The sequence below is a fragment of the Chiroxiphia lanceolata genome, chromosome 5 (genome assembly GCF_009829145.1).
Source record: "Chiroxiphia lanceolata isolate bChiLan1 chromosome 5, bChiLan1.pri, whole genome shotgun sequence".
Taxonomy (NCBI): Eukaryota; Metazoa; Chordata; class Aves; order Passeriformes; family Pipridae; genus Chiroxiphia; species Chiroxiphia lanceolata.
Window position 1 is genome coordinate 71,771,030 of NC_045641.1, and position 25,107 is coordinate 71,796,136.

Sequence of the window (25,107 nt, forward strand, 5' to 3'; positions counted from 1 at the left end):
TGGGACCTGGCACCTCTTACTGACTGCAGCTTTACAGATTTGGGCCCTTATTTATCCTGAAAAATTTATCCTAGAAAATCATTGCTATAATAGATGGAGTTAGTTTGGGATTTTCCAGTGATTTAGGACTTTCTGACGTTTCTTTCAAATTGGCCTTCTGGCAGGAAGGAGTGAATATGTAAAGGGAAATGTGGCGAGGGGAATTAAAGGTCCACACAAATTTTCCATATTTGACATTTTCTGAGCAAACATTTTGCATCCAACTCAAAACAGTAATTCCTTTTGAAACAGTATTTGAATTTTGAATATAGTTAAATTTATTTAAATATGATGGAAGCTGAAATTATTTGATGCAACCAGCACAAAACTTCACACTATGATCCAACCCAATTTGGTGATGGTGATTAATTCAATGCTCTCTTACTTTGGCCTTGGACCAGGGAAAGCTTTTGCAATCTCAGGCTCCTAAAAAGAGCGATGAACAGCCTTGATTTCCACATGCTCAAATGTTTCCAGGTCTCCCTGCAGCCAGCTGTAGATACACAGGTTTATAGGTAACAGTGTCTGTTAGCAAAGCCATTCATTCACAGAAATTTGATCAAGAAAGCCCAGCAATGGGGAACACACTCTGGTTTCAATCCCACTGTGACTGATTGGGAATACCATCCCCTTGGTATCATAGCACAAAAAAAGCAGGTGGTTTAAGGTCTCAGTCTGCAACCTGGCTCCTGTCAGGAGACCAGAAAAGAGCTGGTGGTTGCTGTCAGAGACTGAAATGATTGATGATTTATGCATTCTGGGAGACTTGCAGGCTTTTGACTTTTGCATTGTACCTTGGATGGACAGTTGGGCCCATCCCTCCCTCCAGTTAGGAGCCAAGTTTGCAGGCTTTTGACTTTTACATTACGCCTCTGATGGGCAGTTGGGCCCATCCCTCCCTCCAGTGCTGAAGGTGTCAAGCCCTGAAAAGGCAGGACCTCTGATGGCCCATCAAAGCCCATCCCCTCCTCTGCCAATCTTGAAGGCGGGAACCAGGCCAGACACATAAACTCTGCGCAGGCCCAGGAGAGGTTGAAGGCTTGAGGCATGGCCCGTGAAACTAACCATGGATATAATAACTCATAACTTCTTGGCGTGTGGGGGCTTCCCTCCTTCACGCCAGCAGATCAAGGCCACCACTTCAACTGACAGACATGGAAGCGGCAACTACCAAGCGTCATCGCTGGACCTGGTGGGTGGTGACTATATACATTTTTTCCACTCTCATCTTTTCTTTTTTCTTATTCTCCTTTACTCTTATACTGTCTTTCTCTCCCCTATGCATTTTCTCCCCCCGCCAAAGGTTATGTCACATTGTTATATGACAACACCCAAAATGCTAGCATACCTGTTGATACAGAATTGTTAAAATAAACCTTATCAATATATGTTTTCAGACACTGATTATTCAGTGTCTTTTCACTCTAATCCACCCCAAGGGAATTATTGATAAAAACCTGGGTTACTCCCCTTCCCCTTTTCCTGGGGCAAGTCGTAACATTTTTGACGTAGTCAGCAGGATCCTTTGGATGTGGTGGAGTAATCGGTGTAGTCTAAAACTGATACTGAGGGCGAGTCAAATGGTGACCGTCCCCTCGTTGTAAAATTATAGTAAGAATTTTTCTCCTCTCGATGTGACCTGGGCACATCAGACCTGTTGAAAGGTTTCCTGGTGTGGCCTGGACCTGTTGAAAGGTTCTCTGGTACCTGGACATTTTGAAAGGTTTTCCAGGGGAGAGTCAAGCTGACCCTCAGAGGGTTAAGGGGGAGAAAGACATTAACCTGAGCTGGGTTAATGATTGAGTCAAAAGGAATGACACACCAGGTTGAGTTATATGGGGATTATTCCCTCCTGATGTTTGTCTTTGGTTTAGGACTGCTTTTTGTAGGTGCTGTTTTAGGCGTTGTCCTTAGAACAGTGCGAAAAGAAAGATCGGCTATTCAGAGATACACCGGTGAGGTGATAAGATCTCTTCAGGAGTCAATGAAGGCAACCACCTTCTGGAGAGATCTCTGGGCTTCAGACACTCCCCCACTTTGTTACCCTTCCACAGTAACAAGGAACTGCAGGTTCTGCGCCTGTGCCACCAGCTCCCACGATCCAGCTGCTTGTCCCTGAATGCACCAGCCCAGTTTCACAAATCCCGATCCTGTCTCCCTCTTCATCCAGTGACTGCTCTGTCCCAGGGACCAGGTGAAGAACAGCATCCCTGGGCTCAGCACAATGGGCTGCTGAGGGTGCTGCCCGCGCAGCTCAGAAATGAAGAAAGATTGGGATGGGAAGGGATCTCAGGAGATCATCTCGTCCAAACGCTCGCTCCGAGGACAGTGAGCAGTGACACCTTCAGTAGCAACTTTGTCTCATTAAATTCTACTCAGCTGGGCAGACAAAAACATCTTGAAATCCATTTTAACTTCAAATTTGATTAAGAGCTGTTCTTACAAAAGAAATAGTTTAACATTATTGGGGGAGGCAATTTCAGATCACTAGACTGCGGGGAAAACGTATTTTTTGTTTTGTTTTTTTTTTTTAGTGACTCGTGTCAGCTTTGAAAATCATCTCCGCACCTCGCCAACCGCTGTGAGAAGTTGCCACCCTCCCCAGCCGCTCCTCCTGCCCGTAGTTTAGCAGCTCCTCAGGTCGGGAGGTCTCTGACCGCGGTGTGTTTCACCCCCGTGCCCGTCCCACCAGCCACCGACAGGTGCACCACCCACGGCGACAAGTGCAATTGCAATAAGACGCGTTGGTCCGAGGACAAATTCCTTGAGGTGGGAAGGAGACAGCGAGGGGGGAGGGGAAAGCCTTACGGCAATTTTAAGTGATACGTCGTGAATCAAAAACGCCGAAAGCGGCAGTGCCCGGGGAGAGGCCGCCCCTCGGTGCCGTCGCGGGGGTGACGCCGGGGCAGGGGGCGGCTCGGGCGGGTACCGGGGACGTTCTCGCCGGCTCTCTCCGATCAGACTCGGCGGGGCGGTCCCGGGAGGGGCCCGTTCGAAGGCGGGATCAAGGGGCAAGGGCGGAGGAGGGTGGAAGAGGGTGGGTGCTGTGATGCTTGGGCGGTGGATGAAGCCGCTCGTCTCGGCAAGCACGGAGGTGAGCCCGGGGCTGCCCTGCGGGTCTCGGGTTGCCCGTGAGACGGGGCTGGGCAGCTTCTCCCTCCCGTCGCGCTCGGGGAAAGGTGTATTTTTCCACAGGGAACTTTTCCACGAGCAGAGTGTGTCTCCGGCCCCCGGTTGGAGCCGCCTTGCCCGCCGGAGAGGGCAGCGGGAACCCCGGGCTGAGGGACTCCCGGGTAGCCCTGAGCTGGCTCTGTGTTGACAATCAGGGCTCTGCGGACAGGGAGGGCTCCCTCCTGGAGGGGGCGAGGCATTTGGGCTGAGGTATGTGATGGGGAGCCCCTCTCGGGTCCCTGCGCAGCTCTGTGAGGGTTGTGGTTGAAGGGCTCTGTCCTGCTCAGAAGGACTGGTTGGACGCTGGAGCTGTGGGTCCAGGAGAGTGGCAGCAGCACAGTGGGAGGACGAGGAGAAAAGGGTGAGATGAGACGGAGAAATGTGGGATTCTGCTCTGCCAGCAGTGATGGGCTGGCTTGGCTGGGAGGGTGGAAAGGCAGAACTGGTGAGCGGGGAGGGTGCCGTTGGCCGTCGTGTCCCCAGTCAGACGTGCCCTGGAAAATGATGGAGTCCGAGCAAGAAAGATCAAAATCGAGCTGTAGAAATGCTCGCTGTTGTGCTAAACAAAGTCTCGAGTTTCTATAAGTTTTTGAATAATAGTTTATTATATGGAAAAAGCAAGCAGTTGGCTGGGTGACAGAGATGGGGACCAGTTTCCCAAATCTGCACACATACTACAGGGTACATTTAGTATTTATCTTAGCTACTTCATGCATATTAATTATATCATATATATATACATTCTACAGGTTTTTGCTAAGTATTTAATATATGGGGTTTTTTACAGCTAAAGCTAAAAGTGTTATCTCTACAACCGGTCATAATTCATGCATTCTTGGATGAACAGGCACCTAAAGATTTAAAGTTCTACTATATTTTGTTCTCAGGATAGTAAGGAGGTTTTAGGCCTCTTGACCTTGTAAGGGTCTGTTTTATTTCTTTAGGGGGGTGTAATTAAGTTTTACAATCCATTTGTTTTATTTTGATGTAATCACCCATTTGTTTCACGAATCACAATTATTTATTTATCACAATTCCCTCCCTTTCTTTTATTATTAACTTATTGATTTGTGACTTTTTGATTTTTATAATATTAACTTTGTATATTTTGTCTTAGTTATTGTATACAGTAATAGAGTCAAAAGTTTCAAAAATATCTTTACATTTCCATTCGTCGGTTTATGTCTTAATTTTATTTTAAATTTTCTGTTGGCGATGTTGTCTTCGCAGATCTTGGCGTTTTCTTGACTTTGGTGTAATGTATTTAAGGAAGTTGCTTTTTTAAATTTTGATTGCAGTTTGTGTAATTAGCATCACTTGATATAGATTTTTCACTTCGACTCCAGGAGTTCACCTGTAAAATATCTTACATATGTATAATCTCTAGGTATAACTACGAATTGGCCTCTCGAGGTTACAAGCTTGTTTCGAGGATTAGCTCTTTAATATTTTAAGTTGTTTTTATAAATGTACAATATAATTTTTAATAGTACTTTTATTATGTTTCTGGCTAGATTAGTTTGACAAGGATACGCCTCAGGTCAACCTGAAAAAGTGTCATTGAGAACAAGCAAATATCTATACTCCTCTTTTTCTGGGTAGTTCTAAAAATTGATTTGCCATTTCTGTCTTGGAAAATTATTTTTTCTGTTTGTCTGAGTTGAATTTTGCTATGCGTCTCCTGTCTCACAATGGTATAGAGATTTCGTGTTACTATATTTTGGCTTAGATATTTGTATAAAGCTTCTGCTCCTAATGTGTTTTCTTGTGTTCTGTTATGATAAGTGCTCAAAAAATAGAAGAGGATATTAGTAACTCACCCTGTGGTGTCTTGGCCCATTTGTTTTTCTTCTATTTTTCCTCTTAAATTCTGGATTAACTTTCAGTCTTCTTTAGAGTATCTAGGCTCTGTATTTGACTACTGAATTTGAATTTTACCATCAGGGATCAAATATTGGACTTTGCTTTCTTCTACTTTTACTGCCCTTTTTGCCTCCGATCATCCATGGCATTTCTTCTTTCATGGCCAGTAACACCCTTTTTTTTGGTAAGCTTTTCAATGCATAATAGCAACTTTTCTGGCAACTGAAGTGTTATAATCTCTGTTTTTCAAGTTAAGATATTGACAGGAGGGCTCTTGCCTTTATTACTTCATTTATCATGGTTATGGCATATCTAGCTTTACGTCCTCTTTTCTAGACAAAATTTTTTCTGTGAACCAGAAGTCTTTAGCATCTTTCAGGGCTTCTTCTTTCAAGTCTGGTTGGCTGGAGTATGTTGCTCTTATTGTCTCTAAGCAGTCATGTGCAACTGTATTTTTGGTGGCTTCTTGAAGAAAAAGCTGGATTGATTTATTTTGTGGCTTGGTATTTCAGAAAGCGCTGAGGTGAAAGCCAGTGATTTAAATCAGGGGCTGGAGCCCTCATCAGTGTTGTTTTAGCTTATGAAAAGCTTTATCAGTTTCTTTACCCCAAGTGAGTATGTTGGACTCACCTTTATGAGTTCACGCAGGAGCTTTACTAGAAGTCCATAGCTGTAGATCTATAAACGACATTATTCGGTTCTTCTGAGTAATGTTTGGAGCTCTTCCTTTTTCTGTGGCCGAGGAGTCTGGCAGATAGATTCTTTCTTTGCTGTTTTTAGGGTTCGTTGTCTTGCAGCGTTTTCATAATCGAGGTAGGAGACTTGTTGTATAGCTCTTAGTACTCAATTAATCTGAGACAGTTTTGTATGTTAACAGTTCATTCAATACATATTATTTTGGATTTTCTTTCTTGTGCGAGGATTTTCTCATTTAAAAGCGAATAGTGATTAACTTTCAGGGCTCCAGGGCAGGCAGAAGAAAGCATCCTTTAGATCCAGGACAGTAAACTATTTTAGCTCTGGTGTTAATTTAGTCAGCAGTGTATATGGATTTGCTACTATGGGGTGCAAGCCTTTAGTTATCTTATTTATTGCTCTAAGATCTTGCACTATCTTATACTTCCCATCAGGTTCCTTTACTGGTAAGATGGGAGTATTATATTTTGATTTATATTTTTTTAATAATAAGTCATGTTTAATAAACTTTTCTATATTGTGTTGAATCCTTTCCTTATTCTCTATTTTAGGGGATATTGTTTAATCTTTATTGACTGTGCCCCTAATTTAACTTTTACTTCAATTGACAATGTTAGTTTTGCTCTTCTTGGAGTTTCCGAAGCTCATACTTTGATCTGTTACTTTTTCATGTATGCTGCTTGAACTTTGAGTCTCTATTAGGGCAAGATTTAAAATCTCAATCAATTGCTCCTTTTTACTTTGAATTTTATGTTGTTCTGTTCAAATTTAATTTCAACTTTCAATGGCTCTCATAAGTCTCTTCTCAGTAAACAAACTGGTGAGTTTGGCACGTATAAGAATCTGTGGATTTCAAATTGCTTTCCTAATTTGTATTTGAAAGGTTTCAAGAAATGAGCTTTTTCTGTTTGACCCATGGCTCCCCTTATCGATACAAAACTTACAGCAGTGGGTACTAAAGTTTGATTAATAGCTAAAATGCAGCTCTTGTATTGATTAGAATTATGCTTCCTGATTTTTTCTTTTAACCTTTTTGTATTGGGGATCTTGGGGCTATTTACAGCCTTTTAGGATTCAGCACAGCCCCTCGGGATTCGGTCTAGCCCCCCCTTCCTCCACCCCCGGGTACAAAGGAGTTAAATTCTCTCCCTGCTCCCCTTTTCCCAGGATAGCTGTAGTAATCAGGAAGTATAAAAGGTTGTTAAACTGCCAGGACAGAATATTTACAAATCAGAAGATAACAAAAGACAAATATAATAGTCATGGTATTATCTAGTGTTCTGACAGTATTATTCAAAATTGCACTTCAATTTTGTATATGCATCACTTTTTGGAGATTGGTATTTGTTCATTTTCGCACAAAAATCTTTTTCATCCATACCACTTCCAGTCCAAGTTTTGGTGTCTTTGCTTGGTTACCAGGTCTGTCTGCTGAAATGAACTTTTTATAAATAGTTAATTTCCAACCCATATCAAGAGTAAAGCAGTGGTTCCCCTTCTTATTTCACTACAGTCCCCTCCCCCCTCATGTTAGCTTGTTTAATGGGTGAGGATCTCTAAAAGTGCCAAACTTGAGACACAGGTAAGCAAAATAATCCATTTTATCACTTGCAAACACTTACCAGCTCCTCTAAAATCAAATTTTTAACAGTAAAAAAACCTCACACGCTTTCTCCTACTACATTGACAAACACAACCACAGACCCACTACAGCAGGGCTTCCAACACAGCATAAATCAATCACTTTCTCTCTTCCTCCTCCTTTCTCTTTATCACTGTTCAAAACCTTCTCCAAATTTAACTGCAAATATGGTTGAAGACATTCAACTGCATACATATACATACTTTTAGGACCTGGTGTTTGTTGTTCTAAAGGACAAAGTATATTACAGAAATAACTTTCCTCTTCTCAAGTCACCAAAATTACAGTTATAGACTCCCTCGTCCTGCTCCTGCAGGACACCACTTCAGTTTCCCCCCTTCCTCCCTCCTCCCACTCGGGGAAGACAGAGAAAAAGCAACCAAGAGCTGAAGCTGACAGTTCACTCCACGATGTCTCCAGGGTGTCTGTTGGGAGGGGATGCCGACTCTATGATGGCACACAGTGCCCCCAGTTCATGTGCCAGGGCAAGGTAGATGACTCAGCATGGGCAGGTCGCCGGCAGCCGGGCTGAGGAGGGGTCTGGCGTTGATGAGCGTGGGGGGGTCACTGGCAGTGTGAGCCCGCTCCCTACAGAGATCTGTCTGTTTATCACAGGGTTTGGGGCACTGCTCGAACGGGTTGCTGGGCTGATCCCAGCGTGTTTCGCGTGGGCTAATAGTGCAAAAGGGAAGGTCTAGTCGTTCTCTCCAGTGCTTGAAATAAACTGCAAAATTTAAGTTGTTTTTTGAGAGGTATTGTGAATTTATTCTCTTTGTTCTAATCACTTTGATTGTAGTTTTACTGGCTTTATAATTTTGGGGAACTTTGGTTATATCTTTTCTATTAGATTCAATCTTTACTATGAATTTATATTTTTCACCTTGAGGTTTTAATTCAGTTTTGTCAAGAGCTGGTTACAGTGTGTTATTCTTGGAAAATAGAGCTCTTGACACTTTTAATCTCATTTATTTTATTCAAACAGTTTCAAGTCTCTCTGTCTTTTCAGACAATTTCTTTTTAGATGACCTTTTCTTTTACAATAAAAACATTTTACTACCTGGTCTCTTGAAACAATTTGTTGGGGGCTGCTTATATATACTTTTTGGGCTTCTCTCAGTAAGTCTTTGAGCTCCCCTTTCTCCCATCCATCGAATTTCTTTAGTTCTCTTTTAGTATCACTCCAGGCATAATTTATAAAGTGGACTTTCAACAATATTAGGCCAGCTGGTGTATCAGGACTAATGCCTAAATATTGCTGTAAATTTTTCTTTAGTCTTTCTAACCAGGTAATAGGGGTTTTATTTTTTTTTCTTGCTGATCTTTAAATGCCTTTTTGACATTTTTCTCACAGGGAACAGCCTTTTTGGTTCTTTGGGTCAAGGAAGTACAGTACTTAGTCAGGGCTGAGTTACATTCCCAATCAAGTCCTAAGAATTTGTTTAATTGTTCAGCTACTCCCAAGAGGTCTTCTATCAGTTTCCCTATTTCTTTCGTTGTTTTTAAACTTTTGTCTTCTTCACCAGAGCTTTCTTGATCTACTGAAAAGGCTCTGACGTTTCTTAGGACTGTCTGTTTTTTTCTTTGGGCTTTAGTTCTTTTGGGACTTCCATACCCCTGATTTAATAGGGCTGTGAGGTTTACAGCCGAGGGAAGTTGTGGAGAGGAAGGGGGAGTATTTCTTGGGGCTGTGGGAACTACAGCCGAGGAAGTTTGTAAAAGATAAGAAGGGTTATAGGGGAGAGGTAAGCTACCTAATAGTTCCCATTTTACTTCTTTTGATCTCTTTTCTATTGGCCTTTCTTTGGTTAACTTACTAATATTCTCAATATCTCCCCAGTTTGATATCATTACCCCCAAAGGACTGGTCGGGGTAATATCCAGCAATGCCTGCTTGGGCAATGCCTGCTTGCTTCCTTTTCTCTTGAGGCTACGTTTCTTACTGAATCCTTGCCCCATAGTTTTCCAAGGTCCCTCTCCACCGACTCTCTGGGATCCCTTCTAAACCCTCCCCACTGACACAAAGGTCTCTCCTTAAGACTTTTCCACTGACCCCAGAGGTCCAATCACCAATTCTCTTGTTTCGCCTGGTCACTGGCTGTTCCGTTCGCACGGAGACAGAAACCGCAATCACTTCGCAGCAAAGCTACGTCTTATTCACTCATTCACTTTGACCTCTTTTATCCGCCCAACCAGGGAATACTCACAGTCCGTTGTTCTTCCCTGGGTCTTTGTGCACGAGAATTATGGGCCCTTTTTGCTGCAGCAATCTGGGAGCAATCCTTGCTTTTACTGTATAACTATATAATGTGTTACTCTGGTCCTGTGGAAAATTAGACCCGAAATAGGCCGCTGAATTCAGCGGGGGCCCCCCCGTTTCGAGTACTAATTAACCCAGCAGGACTTGGAGAACATCACGTCGGGGTCACCAATTGTGATAAAGTCTCGAGTTTCTATAAGTTTTTGAATAATAGTTTATTATATGGTAAAAGCAAGCAGCCGACTGCGTGACAGAGATGGGGACCAGTTTCCCAAATCTGCACACATACTACAGGGTACATTTAGTATTTATCTTAGCTACTTCATGCATATTAATTATATACATATACATTCTACAGGTTTTTGCTAAGTATTTAATATATGGGGTTTTTTACAGCTAAAGCTAGAAGTGTTATCTCTACAACCAGTCATAATTCATGCATTCTTGGATGAACAGACACCTAAAGATTTAAAGTTCTACTATATTTTGTTCTCAGGATAGTAAGGAGGTTTTAGGCCTCTTGACCTTGTAAGGGTCTGTTTTATTTCTTTAGGGGGGTGTAATTAAGTTTTACAATCCGTTTGTTTTATTTTGATGTAATCACTCATTTGTTTCACGAATCACAATTATTTATTTATCACACTGTGGTGAGAGGGGGAAGAAAGCACCTACTGAAGAGGCATAAGAAAATATGTAACTCTTGTAACTGTAGTAACCTAAAACTAGTAATGCTGCTGAAAGAAAGGGAGTTTGGAAGCTTTGGCTAAAAATGAACTATCCTAGTTAAGTGAATGTGTTGTTTTCTAATGCATGAGAGGTTTCTTGGAATAGACTGGATGCTTCTTAACCCTAAGGGAACGCTCTCTAGCTTCTGCTGAACTCAGAGGGGTTTGCACTGTTATTCACGGGGTTCATTGCAGTGGAAGTCAGAGGAGCGAATATTAAGAAACACAAATTCCCCTGTTTTGGGTTCTTGTAGCAATTCCATCAATGTCTTGAGTCACTGGCACTGTAGGAGGAAGCACTGACTAGTGAGTTGTGTGTGAATACCCTTTTCTTGTTCATATGCCCTGCTTGGCCACACAAAAATGGCAGGACAGCATGATGGTGACTGAGCAACAGTCTGCCTGCCAGAAATTAGTTTTATGTGTGTAGTTCAGGGAGCAGCTGGTACCTGTGTCCCAAGTTTTCTTTCTCACTGGATTTCTACTGACTCTCAAGGCATTTGCTCCATCCATCTAAGAGTGGCTCCAATGAAATTTTTCCTGTTCAGGGCTTTCACAGGGCCAAGTTCTGTAGTGAAGGCCTTGGTGTCCAGTTTGGTGTTACCATGGAGCTAAGTTGGGTGACACTAGAATGATGCAGCCTCCTGGATGCCTGTTCTGGAATCTCTCTCTGTGCCAATATTTGTGCCTGTGTCACCAGTTTGAGGAGCTAAACAAGGAAGAACATCAAAACCTTCAGCAGAACTGACCTTTTGGTGCAAGACCAGTCACAGCAGGTTCAGAGGAGCATCAAGAGCCTGAGGAGGAAGCGACTGGGGCCACTTGCTTAACAACCTTGCCTTTGTCAGGACATCAGCAGATATATTGGCACAAGGTGCTTAGGAGTAATTCTACTTCCGTCTTGATTTGTTTGGTTACTGGTACAGGGAGAAGCCTCTGTGCCAGTCACAGTTACCATATAAAACCATACAGATGTTCCATATGTAGAGGTGAGGCCAGATGGGCAGTGCCTAGTGCTGGGTGTGCCTTGCTGGCAGTGCCCTTGTGGTTTGGATCAAGGTCTAGTATGTGATGGCAGGAGAGACTGGAGACTTTACCCTCAGTAAATCAGTGTAGCTGTACTGTCATTTAGCTCCCTAAGGGTTGTGCTTCCCATGCTTGTCAAGAGCTTGGACTGTGTCTTCTGGCTTTGTGATTCCTCCCTCTGCTCTCATCTTGAGCTTGTGTTTTGTTTTTTTTTCTCTCACAGGCACTCCTGACCAAATAAATACTTTAAAACTCCTGAAATCTGAACAACCCAGCAACACAGGAACAGACTCACAATTCTTATTTTCGGTGGTGCTTTCACTGGGGAACAGGTGATATGCTACGAACTCATTTCTTTGCTGTCTCTGCTGGCTTTTAAAATTATCTTCGGTTGGGGCTGGGAACTCTGCCCAACACTTTAAATACTGTCTGGTGGAACTTCAGATTCTACCACTGCCCTGCCAGCAAAGAATTAAGTATAATCATGTTTATTAAGATTTTTCTGTTAAAAAGCAAAATGTTCACATTCTTATTTTTTTGTACAATTGCATAAAACCTCCCATCTGTGCAAGGTGCATGGGATAATGTCATCCAATCTTCAATATGTTGCTCTGTCAGATAGGAAACTACTTCTTCAACATTAACAGGAGAAAGATTGTGTTAGAGACAGAAAAACAACTCCTGAAATCCTTGAAGAAATTCAGACATTGACTTCACTATCATTTCAAATCAGAGGTGAGACTGCACATCAATTTTAAGTGACCTGTTCCTTGGTCTGTAAGAAACTTGTCCCAGAACAGCAAAATAATCAGAAATCCCCTGAATCCATGTGTAGCCTGCTGTTGGACCATCTTTCCTTTCTGGCATGTCTCTTGATTTTAAAAACAGAGAAAAAAAGGATCATTCAGATTAGACAAAGTAAAAAAATTTCAAGCCTAATAGGCTTGAAGTGTTTAATCATGAATATGCTCTACTGCACTCCATCTCTTCACTTATTAATGCTGCTGGGTGACTGACTCCCTGGAAAAGAGGACAGCATCTTCAGTGCAGGACCTGCTGTGAAACTCTTGCACAAATTTGTAGTTAACAGTGGTACTGTGGGGTAGCAGGATTTGCTCCCTTTGTGACCAGAGGTAATTCTGATGTCTTTATTCTCGCAGTCTCCTCGGATGTGCATCTCCTTCCAAAGAGATGCTCCTCTTCTAGTCATGTGCCTGTATTCTCTCTTGAGCTGTGAGGGTTAAATAATGTTTAGACTTAAATTTTATGCACATGCACACAAGGAGTGTGCATGGCTTTCTACAGACATGCAGTAATAGGAAACTACTGTTTGGTGGCACAAAGCTGTATCAGTTTCCTGGCTGACCTACGGATAACATCTCCCTTTTGTCTGGTTGCCCTTTCCAGAAGCTTTCTGCAGCCAAATTCTGCCTTCCCTTCCATCTTAAGTATTGATAAGGGGGTTATGTGGTGTGCTTCCCAAAAAGCTAAAAGCTGTGAGGTGCAAAACTGCTCCTTTCAGGTAAAGAAGACCCGAAAGAGGTTACAAAAAAACCATTGGGAAACTTTTCTTGACACGGTGCTGAATATGATTCTCCTGTATTAGAGTGGAAAGAATCTGACTGCAGACTGTACTGGGTTCCTCATTTTGGCAGCCTTTCTCTACCTAGGTCTGTGTGTAAGTGCTCCTGCTCCCCTTTGTGCCTTGCAGTGCATCTTTCCTCTCTCCACCGCGCTCACCGCAATGCTTGGTGCTCCCACCAGGATGAAACCCTTCACTGCTCCATTCCCAGGGACCTTGGTTTGGCACAGTGAAGCCCCAGCATCCTGACACTACATGGAAGACATCAGGTTGTAGTGTTTTATTTGTGCTTATGGAGCTTCACTAAGAAATACTCAGGATCATTTGAGATCCTTGCAAGTTGGTAAATGATGAGATGGCACTTAGAGTCACCCATTTTTCTTCTTTAAAGAATTTGACAGGTAACTTTTGGAAAGAGATATTACCACAAAGGGAAGGGTGTTGCTAGAGGACAATATATGATACCAGGTGATGTGTTATTGCCTAGAGGAAGTGTAGAAACACTCCAAAGTTGCCAGTCTTAGAAACTGGAGGTGTGTTGGAAAAATCATAGAACAACAAGGCTTTTGTTCAACAGAGATTAAAAAAAATGACTGAGGAAAAAAAATCTCACCAGAGATTTTTCCTTTCCCCCCCCCCAGCTGAGGAGTGATTAATCTGAAATATTGAAATGGAAAATTCTGTTCTGTTACCAAACTGACCTATAGCTCTCTATAGCAAGCATAATATAGTTCTGTGTTACATTTTGCACATTTTTGGTTTGTCTCACAGAACTTCTGCTTTTACTATATTGCATTGTATTTATTTTATTTCTTTTAAAATATGCAAACTTTTACCAAAAGGTAAACAGAGATTAAAGCAGAGAAGACACTTAAATGTTTTGCACCTTTCAGACAAAAATTTCTTTAAAGAACATATTCCTCGTGAAAAGTTACTGCTTTTTAACTTTGTTAAGAACCTGGCACCACTTTCACTACATGGAGTTTGAGGGAGACATTGGCACATTGGTGACAGAACCCTTCAATTAAACTTTGTGCATTTGCACAGCTTATTTCACAATGTTAAAAGCTGTTGGACTTTTTGGAAGATAAACTCAGCTCTACTCTTTCATCTACTGTAATATATCTTATTAAATCTACACTTTGAGCTTCAGAGATCTACACTTGGGGAGTGACCAGGACAGTCACACTAGGTTTGTAAAAGCAGAAATTAAACACCTTAGAAGCAGCTCTCATCTTACCTCAAATATTCACATGTGCTTGGTCTGCCGTTGCCTGCAAGGTCAGAAGGAGGAGCTCTAACGTTGTTGGTAAAATGCTAAAAACTAATTCCCCTAAATCCCCCTGTTTGGCACCACTCTGTTTCTATTTGCCTGACTGATTAGTCGCCTACTGAATGCTGGTATTGCCAAATCTTACCTCTTCTACTCTTGTTAATAATGTAAATCAGGAGAAAATGGAGATCTTCAGCTGTTTTCTCCTGCTGCTTGTGATCAGTGATATTTATTGTCCCAAACCCCTACCTGGGTATGCAGCAGCACTTTGCTGGACCTTTTCCTCCTCTCTGGTTTTGTTACTGAATTTGTAGCAAATTTACACACCTACCACTGTGTTTGTCACTTCAGACTCCATCTCCCACCTTTTCTTTCCAGAAGAAGGAAGTGCCAGACCACAGAGTTGTAGGTGCTCTCAGAGACGCTGACCTGTTAAAAATCTTGTCCAGCCGAGCAGTGAATTCTCCGATGTTTTGAAAGCAGAGGCAGGTGAGTCTCTTGCTTTCTTTGGGTCCAACCCCAAGCCTTGCTCTGCCAAGTCCACCACTTAACCGAGTCCCTAAGTGCCAGACCTACATGTCTGTTAAATACCTCCAGGGATGGTGACCACTTTCCTGGGCAGCCTGTGCCAATGCTTGATAACTCAGTGAGTAAATATCTCCTAATGTCCACTCTAAACCTTCCCTGGCCCAACTTGAGGCCATTTCTTCTGGTCCTAAAATGCCACAATCTTCCCTTGCTGCTTCTTCATGTGCTTTTGTGCATTGACCTTTGGGGCCTCAGTGGTGGGTCCAGAGGGTGCTGATTATGCTTTAACTTCATTTTATGGGAAGGGCAGAAATGCTGATGCAAATGCTGAGAAGGCAGCTAGAATGATTTACCTGTTTGTTGCTGCACCATTAATAATCTATTCCTCTCCATCCCTCCCTTTTGCCAGAAGAAGAGAGGGAGTAAAGGCAGGAGGGTAGGGGAACTGTATATCCATCACCAGGATCCACTGGAAGAGCTGAGCAGGTCATATCCAGCATGGCTTTGTAGGGTTGGGAAGCAGCCTTGAAACTCGCTTTACCAAGGCAGTTCTTGTCCTTAATTTTCTGCGTCTGCCTCCAGAGCTGCCTTGTATCCGTTCCCCTCCCACTATCCATCCATTCCACTAGGCTGCTGTGCCATGAAAAATGACCGAGGCTCTCTGTAGGGGTGGGTGGTTGGTTTCAAAAGGCAGCAACTGCTGGTTCAACAGCCTGGGAGACTGTTTGGTTTGGGGGGAAGGACACGTTGTGGATCAGGAGAAAAAACTCATCATGGGAGACAGCTGTCAGGGCAGCAGCTCCACACAATGTCTGTTGACAGAGCTCCAGGAATGTTCATAAGGAGCACTCCTATTTCAGTAGCCCCAGGTCATTTTGCATATATATCTCATGTCCAGAATGGCCTGAAATTCTGGAAGATGATAGATAAGGCTTCTAATGCTCTTCCCAGAGTTTGTTGTGCACCTATGTGCTGGTTTAAAAGTTAACCAGCAGGGGAAATGAACTCAACTCAAAAGAGAGATTATAAGTCAGAATAACAATTTAATAAAATAATACAATAAGTACAGTTCTACAGACAAAAAATTGGTCTTAACCCACAAAACCCAAATGTATAACCCAGCACCCCGGGGCATAAACAAAGTGGTGTTCCTTGGGCCTCCCCCGCCCCCCCTGAGTCCAAAGTAAAGGGAGAGGGGGAAAAACCTGCTGGTGGGAGAGCTGTTGCAGTCTGGTCAAAAGTAGTGATTGCAGTCCAGTTGAGGGTGGTGGTCTCAGTCCGGTTGAGAGCGGTGAGTTGCAGGCTGGTTGAGAGCGGTGAGCTGCAGTCTTCCTCTGGATCCCACGAGTGGGAAAAGGTTCCGAAACTCCAGGTTTATATATTCTCCAGTTCAGGCAGGAATGCTCAGTCCTTCCCTCAGAGCGGGGAATTCCATAAAAGGGTATGAGGACGCTCAGTCCTTCCCTCAGAGCGGGGAATTCCATAAAAGGGTATGAGGACAGGAACATCTTCCTATTTCGCAGGCCTCTACTGATAACAGTTTCTGGGAAATGGCATGGAAGGCTATAGAATACACAGTTTTGGGCTACACCAATCCAGTGATGAATCGGTCCCAGCTGTTCTAACTAGGACAACCTATAAAGATGGCACCTGACCGTGAAGCAAGGCTTGTGGTCTGCTGCCATGTCTGTCAGAGTCTATTTCTTCTTTCCTTCCATTCAGGTCCCGACAGCAATCTCAGAAGAGCAGGCTCTGGCCGGAGAGATGATGCTCAGGATGCCCAACTCTCTGCTAAAGCTACCCAGGGTGCTGCTGAGCCACAAGCACAGGGCTCTGTTCATCCTCACCCTCATGTTGATGTCCTTTGCCTACCTCACGTTGTACTGGAGAATCGTGGAGGACTCCTACGGCAGTGGCCTCTACGACCTGCCTGGGGAATTCAACTGTGCTCACTCTGTGCCTTTTTCCCTTCCAAATGCTGGGGAGCCCTCTCCTTCCAGAGGGAACGTGTTTTTCGTGGAGACCTCGGAGCGGATTAACCCAGGTTACCTGTTCTCGTGCTCTGTGGAGTCAGCGGCCAGGACACACCCCAGGACAAGCGTTGTGGTGCTCATGAAAGGCTTGGCAAAAGGAAATGCCTCCTTACTCAAACACTGGGTTTTCTCCTTGCTGAGCTGCTTCCCCAACGTGGAAATCCGGCCCCTGGACTTGCCAGAGCTCTTTTCTGGAACGCCTCTGAAGAAGTGGTACTTGTGGCCTCTGCGGCGCTGGGAGCCTTATTTCCTACCCGTCCTGTCTGATGCGTGCAGAATTGTCCTCATGTGGAAATTTGGTGGCATCTACCTCGATACAGACTTCATTGTGCTTAGGAACTTAGAGAACCTCACCAATTCCCTCGGGATACAGAGTGAGGATGAACTGAATGGGGCCTTTTTGTCCTTTAAGCCCAAGCACAGGTTCATGGCGCTTTGCATGAAAGACTTTGTGAAGAACTACAATGCCTGGATCTGGGGACACCAGGGCCCACATCTCCTAACACGTGTCTTCAAGAAGTGGTGCCCCATCAGGACTATTCAGAGCATGAGCTGCAAAGGGGTGAGGGCTCTTGACCCAGAAGCAGTTTATCCTATTCCCTGGCAGGACTGGAAGAAGTTATTTGAGGCAACCAGTGCCTCGGAGCTTCACAAACTCCTTAAGAACACCTATGCAGTGCACATATGGAATCAAATGAACCACAGGACCAGGCTAGAGATCCCTTCCCAGGCTCTGCTGGCTCAGCTCTATTCTCAGTTCTGCCCCGCCACCTATGCAAAGATGAAACAGGACTCTCAAGAGTGGTCAAGGCCTGCAATGTGACCTGTGGGCCCTTGGCAGCAGAGAAGTTCCCCAATCTGAAGCAAACTGAGTGCCTTTGACCTTCCACAGTTGTTTTCTAGACCAGGGAGCAGATGTTCCATGTGACAGCTCTATGATTTTGTACCATTTCCAATATCTGCCTCAGACCCTGAGGTGTTTCAAATATTCACGAGAGCCTGAGTTCAGCCTCTCTCGTCCTTCAGGACACTTGGTGCTGCAGGGAAGGTTGTACCCATTCATCAGCGTCTCTCAGTTGGTCCTCTGTTGCTGTTCTCTCAGCTGTTCTCTCAGCTGTTCCTCCTGTGTATCAAGACCTGAGCAGTCTCTCGCACAGTTTCAAGAGCTTTAGGAACCCTTGGCTTGGTCTCTGCAGCATTTACAGAATATCACAGAATATTTCGAGTTGGATCATCGAGTCCAACTCCTGGCCCTGCACAGGACCATCCCCAAGAGTCACACCCCTATGCCTGAGAGTATCATGCAAACACTCCTTGAGCTCTGTCAGCCTTAGTGCTTTGCCCACTGCCCTGGGGAGCCTGTTCAGTGCCCAACCACCCTCTGGGGGAAGAACCTTTTTCTAATATCCAACCTGAACTTCCCCTGACACAACTTCAGGCCATTCCCGGGGGTCCTGTCACTGGTCCCCCCAGAGCAGAGCTGCCCTGCCCCTCCTCTTCCCCTCCCAAGGAAGTTGTAACTGCAGTGAGGTCTCCCCTCAGTCTCCTCTTCTCCAGCTGAACACACCAAGTGCCCTCAATGTCCTCACACGCGTTCAAATCAAGGCCCTTCACCATCTTCATTGTCCTCCTTTGGACTCTCTAATGGCTTAATGTCTTTCTTATATTATGGTGCTCCAGTATTGCAGGTGAGGCTGCCCCAGGGCAGAGCAGAGCGGGACAATCCCCTCCCTTGCCTGGCTGGTGATGCTAGGCCTGATGCCCCCCAGGACAGGGTTGGCCCTCCTGGCTGCCAGGGCACTGCTGATTCATGTCCCACTGGCCATTGACCAGGACCCCCAGGACCCTTTCCTGGCACTGCTTTCCAGCATCTCATTCCCCAGTCTGTTCCTACATCTGGGCAACTTGCCCCAGCCCAGTTGCAGAATCTGGCACTTATCTTTGTTAAACTTCACAGGATTGGTGATTGCCCAATCCTCTGACTTACCAAGGTCTCTCTGAATGGCCTTTCTGTCTTCAAGGGAGTCAACAGCTCCTCCCAGTTTTGTATCATCTTCAGACTTGCTCAGTATCCCTTCCAGTCCTGTGTCCAAGTCATTTATGAAGATGTAGAAGAGCACTGGGCCTAAGACAGAGCCCTGTGGAACCCCACCAGTGACAGGTCCCCAAGTCCGATGTCACCCCAGTCACTGTCACCCTCTGTACAGGACTCGTGAGCCAATTGCTCACCCACCACATGATGAGTTTATTTAGCTGTGGAATGGACATTTTGTCCAGAAGGGTACTGGGAGAGACAGTATCCAAAGCTTTATTGAAATCCGAAGGATTACATCAACTGGCTTCCCTTGATCAACCAAGTGGGTTACCTTGTCCTAAAAGGAAATCAGGTTTGATCAGCAGGACTTTCCCCTCATGAAGCCGTGCTGGCTGTGACCAATGACTGCATTGCCCTTCAGTTGTTTTTCAACATCTCCCAGAATAATCTCCTTCATAACTTTACCAAGCACTGAAGTGAGGCTGACAGGCCTGTAGTTTCCAGGGTCATCCTTCTTGTCCTTTTTGAAAATTGGAACAACATTAGCCAGTTTCCAGTCAACTGGGACCTCTCCAGATTTCCAAGACAGTGCAAAAATCATCGAGAGAGGCCTTGCGGTGGCATCAGTAGCTCTTTGAGCTTTCTCAGATGAATCCCACCAGGCCCCAGAGATTTATAGGGACCCAACTGGAGCAGCAGAGAAGGCTGATGTAAATTTAATGTAAATCTGATTCAGCCTTTAATGTGAGCAGCAGTATGTTTCATGGTTTGTCAGATGCTAAGTTGCAGCACACTTCTGATTTAACACTACATTGCAGACCAAAAGAGAGTGAGTCATCAATTTTTACTTAAAATGAGTTGTATAAAACAGCACATTAACTTATTCTGCTGTTTGGTTCTGTCCACCCCCATTCTTTCCTCCCTTCCCCACCACACCACACTTCTGGAAAAAAAGGAGTGTGGACTGCTCTAACGACGAGTCTTCACTACTGGTGCTGAGCAGCACAGGATATGCTGTTCCAATGTGGTGCCCATGGTGCCAGACAACCATCTGTAGCTCATACTCATCTATTTTCACTGTTTCACGGATGACTTTTTCTTCAGACAGCAGGAAAATGACAGTGTAAAGGGCAAATTCAAACTCCGGGCTCACACCAATAAAAGTGCTTGACTGAGCCCTTCCAGCTGAACTGGATGCCTAAAACTTGGACATCTTTGCCAGGCTGAAAGCATTAAAGCTCATCCAGTTCCAACCCCCTGCCATGGGCAGGGACACCTTCCACTAGCCCAGGTTGCTCCGAGCCCCATCCAACCTGGCCTTGGACACTTCCAGGGATGGGGCAGCCACAGCTTCTCTAGGCAACCTGTGCCAGGGCCTCACCACCCTCACAGGGAAGAATCTCTTCCTAATGTCCAATCTAAACCTACTCTCTGTCAATTTGAAGCCATTCTGAGGATGTCTTCCAGTTCAGTGTGTAACAGATAGCACTCAGATATTTACCTAAATCAAACAGCATAGGAATGAACAGTGGCCATACCCATCAAACATACCTGTCTCCTTCTTTCCTGGTGTAGAGCTGGAACCAGATGTCATAGAGCTGATGTTTGAAATCAGTAAGGTTTGGCTTTGCTAGGGTTTTTTTGAGCAGATATTCATGAGCTCGCTGAAGGATAGAAAACCAAGACACAGACACAGTTTATTTTTTAATTCAGTGTTTTCAGTGACAAAAAAAGATCTGCATTACTTACCCTCATGACCTCTATTGCTAAGATAGCATCAAGAAAACTGTTGTTTTCAGCTATTTCTTCTGGAGTCACTACTTCAGCTACACCAGTTGATGTCTCATAGTTGTCCAATAAGGAAATATAGGCTGCGGAAAAAGAGAAACTTCCAGCATGCTCATCCTGATGATCAGGCCATATGCCTGAGTGTGCCATGATAAAAACATACCATGGAATATGCCTTGAGACATAACCCTTAGAGAAAGCCATCCTTTATATGTCAAATTCCGTTTTCAGGAATGCTGTTGGGTGTAGATCTCGAGGTGACTCAAGGCCAGATCACTCCTCTACCTTTTAAAGATCTTTTTAAAGATAAGCATCTTCCTCAGGGAGCCAAGTGCTGAAGCAACAATGACCTTCTGCCAAAACAAATCACATCTGACCACCACAATTACAGACCTAGGCTTAGGAACTTGAGCTATGCTGGCACAAGGCGTTGTGGGCATTATTTCAGTGGAGGACTAATACAGCTTAAACCTACATGAGATAGCTTGAGAAAAATTAGGGAAGGAAATACACATTCATGGACATGCTTGAGCTATAGCCCCCAACAGCAATGCGTGGAATAGCTATGGATGTAGAGCTGTCTGCAAGGGCTTAGAGGCTGTGAGCAAAGGAGGAAAGATGAATTTGGTGTATTTTTTAATATACAGAAACATAGAATCGTAAAATGGCCTGGGTTGGAAGGGACCTTAAAGATCATCTCATTCCAACCCCCTGCCATGGGCAGGGACACCTTCCACAAGCCCAGGTTGTTCAGAGCTTCATCCAACCTGGCCTTGGACACTTCCAGGGATGGGGCAGCCACAGCTCCTCTGGGCAACCTGTGCCAGGGCCTCCCCACCCCCACAGGGAAGAATTTCTTCCCAAAATCCAATCTAAACCTACTTTCTGTCAATTTGAAGCCATTCCCCTTGTCCTGTCACTCCAGGCCCTTGGAAATAGTCTCCCTCCATCTTTCTTATAGCTCTCTTCAGGTACTGGAAGGCCACAATTAGGTAACCCTGAAGCCTTCTCTTTTGCAGGCTGAAAAATCCCACCTCTTTCAGTCTTTCTGCAAGAGTCTCATCCTTTTCACTTTGTAGTGAAAGAATCACAAAGAAATTCAGATTTTGGCTAAGGCATAAAAGGATGTTCTCCCTGAGGCTAAGGTCAAAGGTAACCTCCATGTTATGAAAACCCCCTTCAAATGATGCGCAGCCTGATGATCCTCACTGTCGGGGTTGACAGAGAACCTGTCAGCAGCCTGGCAATTAGTGACGAGGAATTTAAACAACTTTTAGGAAGTATTTACTGTAATGCCGGACGGAACAAACATAATGCAGCCCAGACCAAAGGTCACCAATCAAAATGTGTATAGTGTCACCAATAGCATGTCACAGCATGCACAGTGTCTTCAGTGTCACCAATAAGAGTGTGTGCAGTGTCTTCTGTATCACCAATTAAAGTGTATACAGTGTTTTATGCTTGAGACTTTTGACCAATTGTGTTGTGGCACAAAGAGTATAAAAGAAACACTTGAGTGCAATAAACAGCTTCCTGATTACCTTACACCTGGACTACGTCTGATATCTGTGTCGTTTTGGCCGTTCTGACTTAAAGAACGACACCTCACCACCATCCAAATAATATACGATGCTACATTTTAGGCAAACCCATAAAACCCAACATGGATTCTTCATGTCATGTCCACCGTTAACAAAAGAACAGGTCTCACTTTTTATGGTCTTCAGGAGTCCTTCATTTACATTGTGGAACAGATGTCTGGCTGCATTGTCCCCGACAGCACTGTCCCCTGGCTGTGCTGGACCTGCTTCTCCCTGGGAGAAATACCAGAGTAAAACAATGTGGGAAGTAAGATGTCCTCAGAGGAGACAGTGCCTGCCTTTGTAATAATCCAAACAAACCCCATCAGGATTCTTTGTTAGGAATTGTCTTCCTATGAAACAAGAGGAGACATTACACAAGAATTGCCAACATAAAGTAAAAAAGGCATAATCTCTGACACTGTAAGAGCCTGAAATTTCTCCGTTGACTCAGAGATGACTGTGATGATCCATGTGACAATTCAGTTCTGATCAATAGTCAGCTGTGTTACTCTGCTATATAAATGACAAGCAGAATTAATGTAGAGTCAAGGGTCCCTCCCAACTCAAATAAATAAAAAGGACATTTGAGGACCCTCCTTCTCTGTGCAGTTGTGAGGAGGCTTTCCTGACAATTTTCAAATTTCTATTTCATAAAAGGCATTCCCAAGGAAAGAGGATAGAAGATGAGTAGCAGTTTGTTAACACGGGCAAGGGTAAGTAGAACCTTGTTAAGACAAATGGAGAAACCATATGGGAGAAGTTTCCCCCACACATATTTTGGCTTTATTTTGGTACCCCTATTTCAAGTTTATCAGCAACAGAACATTATATGTTATAATGTGAAGCACCATTGGAATAAAACATTTGAGTAACATCGGAATAAAGTGAGTATTTGTGTGAGTACAAAACTGGATTCTGAATATTCAGTGGCCTCTTGCAATCTGTGGCTAAAACACATGCTTGTGTTTGCACTACACTGAGCTAGAAAGGAGTGAAATGGCTGCCTATCAAATCTGATACCCACTCCTCCCTTACAGTTCCCTCAGACTGTAAGCAACAGCCCTGAAATCCTCTTCACCCACGCCTCTGTGCTATTCCCCACTCTCCAGGAAAAACCCAAGAATTCCTCAAATTCCTCCCTTATTCCCTTAAGAATGACTTGGGTTCTATCTCACCTACTGCAAGTCACCCAGACTGTACACACAAACCATCATTCACGTGCTGAAACATCCATAGATGTCCAGGAGAGGACCTCAGGACATCTCTAGTTCTGCTCGAAGTGTGGCCAGCACTGATTTCAGACCGTATTGCTCAGAGTATCGTCTTGTTAGATCTTGAAAATAGAAATTACAAAGCACAGGCAATTGTTTTTAGGAAAGGCGCTTTTGCAGACACCTTTTCCTACAGCACCACACTGCCCTTAATCCTCATGTGACTTGGCAGCTGGTTACCTGCACATCAATCGTGTAGTCTCTCCCAGGCATGAGGCGGTGAACATCTCACTGAAAAGTTTAGAAAGTTCATGATTTAAGGCCTTCCTGTCAAGAAATGCAGAGAAATACACATTAAAAAAAGACATGCTGTTACTTCTGTAAGTCCCACTTCTGGAGTCTTCTAATGTCACTCCATGTTCTGGATACCAGCTTGTCATCAGGAGAGGTTTCTCTTTCTCCCCACACCTTCCTGTCAGTGCTTGTCTAAAAACCACACATTCATCTTTAAAGAATGCAGGTAACCCGTAAAGAAACTTGAGCCTCCCCTAAGGTTATATTAGAGTTTATTTGAAAAAGTTCTTGTTGATAAGTCTTCTTGCAGTTTCCAAAAAACAAAAATGAAGACAGTGGTATTTCATTCTTGTACAAACCAGAGGCAAGCAGGAGATGTTACCAGTGTGCAACAGCGCTACCAACAGAACGGGAAGTGAAGAATTCCCTCTACAATAAATGTCTCTCATGCACTGATCTCTGATGCACATACAGACCTACCTAGGCTGCTCCTTTCCTTGTTTTTAATGGAATTTTGCCCTGCATGGTAGTGTACAGCTTTCAGAAGTCTATTCATCCATCTATCAACAAGATTTAGGAAGTTGTTACTGTGATGAACCACCCAGAGGTAGCTCCAAGTGCATCATGTCCACATCAATAGGATCAAGACAAAGAATAGAGTGGAGAAGAAAGAGGAATTGATTAATCTGTAAATGAGTGACAGTGGAATTAATCAGTTACAAACCAGTACGTGGATCAAAGCCCAGAGAAGAACCACTTGATAAGTTTGAATTCTCCTCCAAAGTAGAAAATAAGAAAAGTACTGAAATCTATTAACAATGGGCATTTCTTTCAAATAGCTGTTTGGCCAACGTGCCATGATTTTAACTGGTTCTCCCATACTAAACTAAAGCACCTTCAAGTCCAGCTCTGAACCTCTTGATTCCTGTTATGTCTTCTCCTACTGTGCTGTCCAGGATGGAGATAACTCGCTGTATCCTCCTGCCAGTGGCAAAATCCATTCTCTCAAGCAGGAAGAGCAAACAAAAATTGGGATGAAGTCACAGTCTTCTGACATGGCAGCCTTCAAGAGAGGCAGCTTGAGAGCCAGGAAGTGCAAAAAGTGAGCCAGCATTTTATGTGTCCTCTCCTCTCTGCACTTTGTGGCAGGCTCAGAAACTGATGGTTTAAGCTCCATATTGGAAGAAACAGAAAGTAGCAAACTGTGCTTGGAGAACTGAGACTTTTTTCCCCTGTCACTGAGCAATACTTTTTCTCCAGATTCTCTGTGTAACTCTGGGGTGGAACTCATACCCTAAGTTTAAAACCCTGAAAAGCTCAAGCAATCTGTGCTTAACTCTTTGAGAGCTTGGTGCCCAAAG

At 44.0% G+C, this 25,107-nt stretch overlaps 2 protein-coding genes across 2 annotated transcripts; one reads left to right on the forward strand and one right to left on the reverse strand.

The window, feature by feature from the left end:
* The first annotated feature begins 3,104 nt into the window (after positions 1–3,104).
* A4GALT (alpha 1,4-galactosyltransferase (P blood group)) lies at positions 3,105–17,776 on the forward strand. The gene is made up of 3 exons (XM_032688373.1): positions 3,105–3,133; positions 14,653–14,763; positions 16,525–17,776. Exon 3 carries the CDS (start codon positions 16,567–16,569, stop codon positions 17,656–17,658), a length of 1,092 nt encoding a protein of 363 aa, XP_032544264.1. The 5' UTR covers positions 3,105–3,133; positions 14,653–14,763; positions 16,525–16,566; the 3' UTR covers positions 17,659–17,776.
* A 1,974-nt stretch (positions 17,777–19,750) lies between these two features.
* LOC116787406 (poly(U)-specific endoribonuclease-A-like) lies at positions 19,751–24,747 on the reverse strand. The gene is given in 8 exon segments (XM_032688972.1): positions 19,751–20,036; positions 20,038–20,093; positions 20,418–20,534; positions 20,620–20,741; positions 22,361–22,472; positions 23,693–23,742; positions 23,745–23,779; positions 24,662–24,747. Coding segments are annotated over 8 exon segments (864 nt in total).
* Between the last annotated feature and the right edge of the window lie 360 nt (positions 24,748–25,107).

What these genes read in the sequence shown, in the direction of transcription:
- A4GALT (XM_032688373.1), top strand. Translation starts at nt 16,567, where the DNA reads ATGATGCTCAGGATGCCCAACTCTCTGCTAAAGCTACCCAGGGTGCTG.